This window comes from Arachis duranensis, chromosome 3 (genome assembly GCF_000817695.3).
Source record: "Arachis duranensis cultivar V14167 chromosome 3, aradu.V14167.gnm2.J7QH, whole genome shotgun sequence".
In the NCBI taxonomy this organism is placed as follows: domain Eukaryota; kingdom Viridiplantae; phylum Streptophyta; class Magnoliopsida; order Fabales; family Fabaceae; genus Arachis; species Arachis duranensis.
The window spans coordinates 133,760,995-133,768,478 of record NC_029774.3 but is presented as its reverse complement, the minus strand read 5'-3'; the positions used below and the strand labels follow the sequence as shown (position 1 = coordinate 133,768,478).

Sequence of the window (7,484 nt, the reverse complement as noted above, 5' to 3'; positions counted from 1 at the left end):
AGCTGGCCACCGCCAAATATCTTGGCACGGTTACCACCCCATGTTAGATCAAACTCTTGGTTGAAGTTACCTTCACATGAACCCACCATGGTGCTGACTACCACTAACCCAATCACCATAATACCCACATAGAACCCATTATGATTAGTACAAGTAGAACCCATTTTGGAAACAGAGAGAAAAGAAAGATAGAGAGGGAAATCTTGCTTCTTGTGACGAAATAATGTGTTACAAAGAGGTGTATTTATATGTGTGGGCAAAGGAGGTTTTGCATTGGCTGTGTATTTTTTTTATATATAAAAAAGTTTAGATTTGGGGAAAAAAGATTTTCATAGAATAAATGACTATTTGTATCTATAAAAAATGACAATGCTGATATATGTACCTATACTAAATCGAAATTAAACTTGTATTCATGTAAGATATCTTCCATGTGACAAAAGCACCATATCTTTAGAGAGTTGGAGTGTCACGTAGGGTACTTTTGTCACACAAATGACATCTTACGTGGATACAAGTTTAGTTTCTATTTAATATGAGTATATATGTCAGAGTTTTCATTTTTTGTGGGTACAAATGGTTATTTATTCAACTTTTATAGGTTTAATATCATTTTAAAAATAAAAAATATATTTTATTTCTATATTTTTAAATAAAAATCAATGGTTAATAATCGATTTGTAAAAATCACTTTCGACTTAAATATGATATATGGTATGGGAGGGGTCAGTGAGCATTAACTGGGGACCTTGAAGTTGTAGGGGCCTAAAGCTGGTGCCAGCTTTGCAATCCATGAAAACTGGTAGCTTTTGTTTGGACACTGGTTACACTTAAAATTCAATTTTTTTTTTTGGGTTAGGGTTTGTGCAGAGAATGCTAAGTAAGTAACTAGGTACGTGAACAATGATTGTGTCCTTCACATATGTGTGTAGACCCCATTTTAGTATGATTTGGAACCAAATAATTCTCTTAGGAAAAAAGAAATTTTCATGGTGGATGCCAACTGGGTTATGATATTGGAGAATAAAGCCACGAAGGTATTTTACTACTTCACGGGACCACCAATCATGAATTATGGATCCACTAAGATAATGCCATCTGGCAAGGTTCATATCTGACTCATTATAATATATTATATTATATTATTATTGCCCTTGTATTTTCATTGTTTCAAGAAATCAATTTTCATGTCAATATTATTATTTTTTCAGAAATTTTTTTTTCATATTCTAATTTTGTACATTGCTTATGTTAAGACATGAAATTTTCATATTCTAAACAATTAAAAGAATATGTTCCAATTTAGTGTATACAAAATAAGAATTAATACGGAATAAAAAGCACATTAATTGAGTTAATAATTTTTAAATTTTGTTGTTTGTATTAAAATAATTTTAAAAGTTTAACTTCATCAATTATGTTTCTAAAATTACATTGCAATAAATTACTTAATATAAAAGCATTAAAATCATATTAATATGATAGATTTTTTAGGTGAAAATTGTGCAGTTAACTTTATGTGAAGTTAAAATATAAACATTGTTAACATTTTGTTTTGATCGGGTAAATATAGAAAGAAAGAAAATGTGAAAAAAGAAAATAGATGGAAATATGAGTTTTTTGTTGTTTGGATGAGGAAGAAAATAGGGTGAAAAAAAAAATTGATGTGGAACTCATGAAAATATTTTCTTTTTAAAGATGAGATGAAAATGAAAAGAAAATATGTAATAAGTATAAAATTACTAATTTATCCTTTGATCAATTAAAAAAATAAAAGATATAAAGATATTAATGTAATTTTTTTATTATAATTTTCTCTCTTCTCATTTTTCTTTCCATCCAAACAAAAGAAAATTTTTTCTTTATTTTCTTTCCATTCATTTTCTTTTTATCCAAACAACACATAAAACAATCTATTTTTCCTTCTATTTTCATTCCTTTCGTTTTCTTTCTTCTCATTTTCTTTCCTTTCATTTTCCATTATCTATCCAAATAAAGTATAAATGATTTAACAAATTTGATTATATATCATCTAATAATTTTAAATGATCAAATTCACATAAAGTTAACTAGTTTTTACCATATTTTTATTTGATTTCAACAATACAATTAGTATAATTAGACTATTTTATTACACAATAATCTCAAAAATTAAGCTTAATTCCATACTAATTGGTTTGCATGTTCAATTTCATCGAATGTAGAATTCCAAAAATGTTACATTTATTGACACAAGAGAATAGTCACGAGACCGCCAATGACATGGCATTGGCATGGTTATCCATTACTGCGATGGAGATAACCCTATTTTCTGCGTGCTTGCGCTGTCTCTGGTTGTTGCTGCATACTTCAGTTTTAATTTGTCTTTTTTAATGCTGACAACGGATTTGGTCACTTGGATGTGAGTGACATCGAAAACAATAAAATAAAAAAAAAAGAAGTAGCAAACAAAAATTCAAACCCATATGCATTTATTTCTCACGAGTACGGCGCTCATTTATCTACTTTGTGTGGCAGTTTATTAATGAGAAATTTACTGCTCCATGAACTACAATTCCTACCACTATAATATTGTTGTTTATGGATGACCCAAACATTAAAAATCATGGAGGGTCTCCATATTGGTACATTGTATAGACTATAGAATAAGATTATAGCAATCATAGCAAAGTACAACTCTAACAATGGCTAACAATTATTGTTGTTGTTTCTATTCAATAGGAAATTACCATTAGGCATTAGCCCTTTCAAGTTTTGAATTCAATGAAAATCTAAAATACATACACATGCATTATCTTATCTAAGTTTAATACCTTGTAGGTTTTTATTATTGCACGTGACAACTTTTATTACCATTCAAGACAAATCATATTGTGAATGAATTAGCGTTAAGCGTCACCTTCCACCTCATGTTAATTAATGACTGATTATTGTAGATAAATGAAGATTAAGTAGAGGCACATGGAGATTTTCAGTGGGAATTGGGAATCAACTTATGGCAACCAGCTAGCAGAATCCACAACCTTTCTATTAAAAAAGCCACTAGAATGATGATGATACCTTATTTGAAAAGCAAGTTTATTTTGTATATGTGATTGTTAGAAGAAGTAGGCACTTCTAATGGACCTGAATTTTATGTGAGTGAATGTATATGTATAATGGGTTGTTGGGAACTTAATTAATCTTCACCTTTTCCTTTGATTTATGTCTTATTAAAAAGAAAAGGAAAACATGTTTTCTTTTGCTAATAGATTAAGAGGCATACTAGTGCAAATCAATCCCATAAAATTGATGCTTCAACCATCCATCCACTTTTTGTTTTATTTCCTCTTTTTTAAAAGAAACTTTGGGGAATTTAGGAAGGAGCCTATAAAATGGTACACTTGAGAAAGCCAATATATGAATTAATGCATTCAAGTTATGGGGTGTATTGAAAGTGACTTTTTACAAAATTAAATAGTAAATGAAACGAAAGACTAACCAAACGAGATGAATGTGAGTACAGAATTAATAGATAGTGAAATTTGCTGGATGCAACTATATTGGTTGGTCACAATGATCTTTATGAATTATGATCGAGATTAATTAGATTAATGTCACACATAAAAATATAGGTCCATTAAGTAGTCAAAACTACTTATTCCCTACCAATACCAAATCACAGGTTCTTAATGAAAAAGCAAAAGGAAAGATCATAAAAATATGAGTTCTTATCCCTGGCTTAAATCAATCATGAAACGCGCTCTCTCTGAATCTTTTGTGGCATATATAATATATGCTTTTGGGAAAGATTAAAGTAGGTGCATGTCATTAATTAGTGACAATAATTGTGTAGTAGTTAAGTATATATCATGGATGCATCTTATACTATTCACTTGTAACCATAATATTCTCTTCTAAGATGGAGGAAACATATACACTATAGATATAAAAATTAAGGTGTATATAGTATCTATATCTATATTTTAAAAATTTAATGTCCGTGATTTAGAAACCAGCCATATATAGCAAACATACATTGTAGCTGCATTTGAATTTTGAGATTACAACAGTCTCTTTTAACATAGGACAGCTAGGATTGTGCTGGCACATACACACGGTGATGAGTTGAAGAAACCAAAAAAAAATGGGTGGGAATGGAATTTGAAATATGTATGCATGGAAGGGTTAGAATAATCCTAGTACCTTCTAATCATAATGAAGTTTCAATTTAGAGAATTACTAAACATAAAAGATAAAATCATCGAGTACGTGTTCTTTTTTATACTAAGACTTAAATAAAAAAAAAAGAAACAAATTATTACAAATTACTTTAACACTTTTTTTTCCCTGCATATACGTACGAGTGAATTTAATTATTAGTGGATGTCCCTGCACCTAACTTTCAATATTCCTAGCTTGTCAAGATGACTTTCTTCCTCGAGTTTTTTCGCCAAACAAGCATACCGATCCAAACATTTTCCAAAGGAATGGGAGACATTAAGATTTGTTTACATCAACCAATGACTTGGTCATCATAAATATGTTTAAAGCATGATTTGCTTTCGAACTTAAAAAAAAAATTGGATGACATTTTAAAAAGGATTTACAAAGCAACCATATTTAATTTAGAGTACTTAAGAACTTCAATTTTTTTAAACGAAATAGCAATGTATTAAAAAAAAAAAAAACTTTTGAGAGTAACTGAACGTGACAATATAGTAAACAATTTTAGATGTTCTAACATTTCTATCGTTATCATAATTTTGAGACGTTTAATTCAGTCACCCAATTAAAAAGACCATGCATGCATTTAGTTTACTTTTATTATAATGGTATCATGCATGCATCTTTTCAGTATTTTTGAGGTTGATGAGTAAATGTTTGTTGGTTTCCATAGATGAATTTTTCATAGTTACGGACAAATCAACAGAAAGAGACCTAGCAAAAGTGGGTCCATGACCATTTGAATGAATGTTTCATTGTTTTGTGAAATTTCTGAAGGAGCTAGTAAGAGTGAGAATATTTCATGTATCAAAACAAAATACTGTAGTAGTGTGCAAGTGAAGAGTAATATTCCTTGGGGTTTGAGAAATTCCTTTGAGATAGGGACTCAATATCCACCTCCCCAACAATAATTAAACTCGTGATTTAGAACAAGTCCATGTCCATCTGTTCGATTGAACAGAAATTGTCCTTTCCAAATCCCAATAATGCATTTCATAAGGGCAATAAAAGTTAAAACTCTATTTACACAACAAATCCATAGAAATTCAAAATTCAAGGTAAGAAAGTATGATGAATAGTTATCAAATCATAGGAGGTAGTTATTTGAAAGATCAAAATGAATATCATTCACAACAACCAAAAAAGTCAGTTATTCATCACCGAAATCTGCATCCCATCACTACTTTAATTTTGATATGGATTTTTTTTAGGCTATAAAACTTTGAGATTGGGTAGGCCATTAGAGCCAGACTGTTTTTCTGACTTTTTACTCTTAAGTCTCTAACCCATTGCGTAAGGCAATTGTCACAAACACAATGAAGCTGTCTTTACGATATTGACAAAAATTTGAAAGAGAAAATAAAATAAAAATAAAAATATATAAGTTTAATATTTTTCTTTCTTTTTTTCAGTGGCAAGCAGTCCAACTTCCATGACAACAATACAAGATAAGGGGATACAATGGCTTCATTGAAATTTGCAGTCTCGTATGCTAGGAAATATAACATCCACCGAAATTTGAAAATATCAAGGTTCAGAAAATAAAGTTTGCTAGCCCAAAATATTGTTTCTTTCTTAACTTACCTCCTGAATTGTTTCTTTAGCAAATGCTATTGTCATGAATTACCATGTAAGATCTTACCATTAAAAATTCAGCCTCATAGCATTCTCTCCATCAATTGATGCATCTCCTAGTATTACATGAAATTTCAGTTGGAGTGCCTATGCATGACTATGTGCTAAATATCCACAATTAAAGTGAGCTGACAGTGATTATGAACTCTGAAGTCCACCCCAACCTAGTTGATGATTGATAACTAAAAAACACAGGAGAAAAATGAGGAAATCCAAACTCCAATGACAGATTTTGCTTTATAGTCCAGAGTTGGTTATATGCACAAAGCCCTAAATAACTGTGTGTACCAGAAGTATGAAAGGTTGGACGAATGAGTAAATTTCACTTGCGGATCATGGTGTCCTCTGCTTTCTGGGATCAGTTGAGACATCAAACCCAGGAGGTATAAAAACAACATCTTCCCATTTCGATGTTGAATTTTCCTGCAAAATTATAGAAAGGTTGTTTACATTAACGTAACAGATAAGACCACAGTAATGTGTAAATGAATCAAGGTCCTTGTGAGTTTTCTTCTTCTTCTTCCATTACACACACTCACCTTCATTTGCTTTATTACATCTTCTAGAGTGGCAACCTGGAACATAAATCACAGTAAGTCAACCAAACCAACAGGTTAGTGCATCGAAATTAGAAGGGACTGTTGTGAACACTTGCACTCTATACCTGAATATCCCCTTGCCTTAAAGTGGGGTTTAATTGATTCTGATCACTGGATGCCCTGTGAAGTGATTTTTCTAGGTCCTCCTGTGAGAATTTCACATGCAAGAGAAAAATTTCTCAGCTTCATTAACAACTACCGAAATTGTTACAGAAAGGTACATCAACTACACCTTTCTGAAGAAAAGTGGACGATATCTTTTATCCTGGCTCTTCAATATCAGACTTTTAGACTGAAACACAAGGATGAAACAATTCAAAAGATCAGCTCAGAGATTTAAGCAAGAAAATAAATGAAAGAGGCCTTGATTGAAATGAAGCACAAACTATGCTAATAATCTTCTATGCATCATCATTCTAAGTACATTCTAAAAGAGTTGAACAAATCCAGTTCAAAAGGTCTCTAACTCTATATATGATATCAACCCTTTTTTTCCGTTTCATAAATCATAAACAGAAAAGATAAATCAACTGACCATTATTACATATTTAAATATTTAGATCTAGCTTCTAAGACTTTTAAACTTTCAACACTGATGAGTATTACCAATTTACCACCACTCTCACTATAAACACATACAACACTACCCATCTCTAATTATTGTATCATGTAATCAAACGCACACTTAAAGGAAAATCGCAGCATCAGCTGTTCATTGATGCTTCACAAGTGTAGAGTATAACATGCCAACTAAAATAGTTCAAATTCCACATTTTCATCATTGTAATTGTGTTCTTCACTTCTTCTAAGACACTACAATTTTTAAATTTTTGGGTCTAAAAAAAATGTCCTTAAGCTTTGTCAATCCTGAAAGAATGGCTGTAGGCATCAATAATTGTTCTTTCATCAAATTTTTTGAGAATAGTTTCCACGTTTCCATAGCAACAAATAACCAGCTTATCTGGAAAAGAGCTATTGAGGCTGTCATTGCTGAGAAACCAATCTGAACTTCAAATAACATTTTCTGTTTTTTTTTTTTTTTTG

The 7,484-nt window shown here is 30.8% G+C and overlaps 2 protein-coding genes across 3 annotated transcripts in view; both read right to left on the bottom strand.

The window, feature by feature from the left end:
* LOC107482314 (xyloglucan endotransglucosylase/hydrolase 2) overlaps positions 1 to 226 on the bottom strand; it is a gene marked incomplete in the record, with an annotated part of 1,971 nt that extends 1,745 nt beyond the window's left edge. Inside the window, 1 exon segment of the mRNA XM_016102763.3 lies at positions 1 to 226. Within this exon segment, the coding sequence (XP_015958249.1) occupies positions 1 to 164 (164 nt within the window).
* A 5,593-nt stretch (positions 227 to 5,819) lies between these two features.
* Positions 5,820 to 7,484, bottom strand: part of LOC107482313 (protein TIC 22-like, chloroplastic) — a 2,679-nt gene continuing 1,014 nt past the window's right edge. Inside the window, exons 4-8 of one of the 2 annotated variants that reach the window (XM_016102762.3) lie at positions 6,673 to 6,732; positions 6,506 to 6,586; positions 6,381 to 6,416; positions 6,130 to 6,264; positions 5,820 to 6,023 (exon numbers count right to left, since the gene is read on the bottom strand). In XM_016102762.3, coding sequence (XP_015958248.1) covers positions 6,175 to 6,264; positions 6,381 to 6,416; positions 6,506 to 6,586; positions 6,673 to 6,732 — 267 coding nt within the window. In that variant the 3' untranslated portion in view covers positions 5,820 to 6,023; positions 6,130 to 6,174. Of the gene's footprint in view, positions 6,265 to 6,380; positions 6,417 to 6,505; positions 6,587 to 6,672; positions 6,733 to 7,484 lie in introns of both variants that reach the window. The other variant, XM_016102761.3, reaches the window with a different exon arrangement.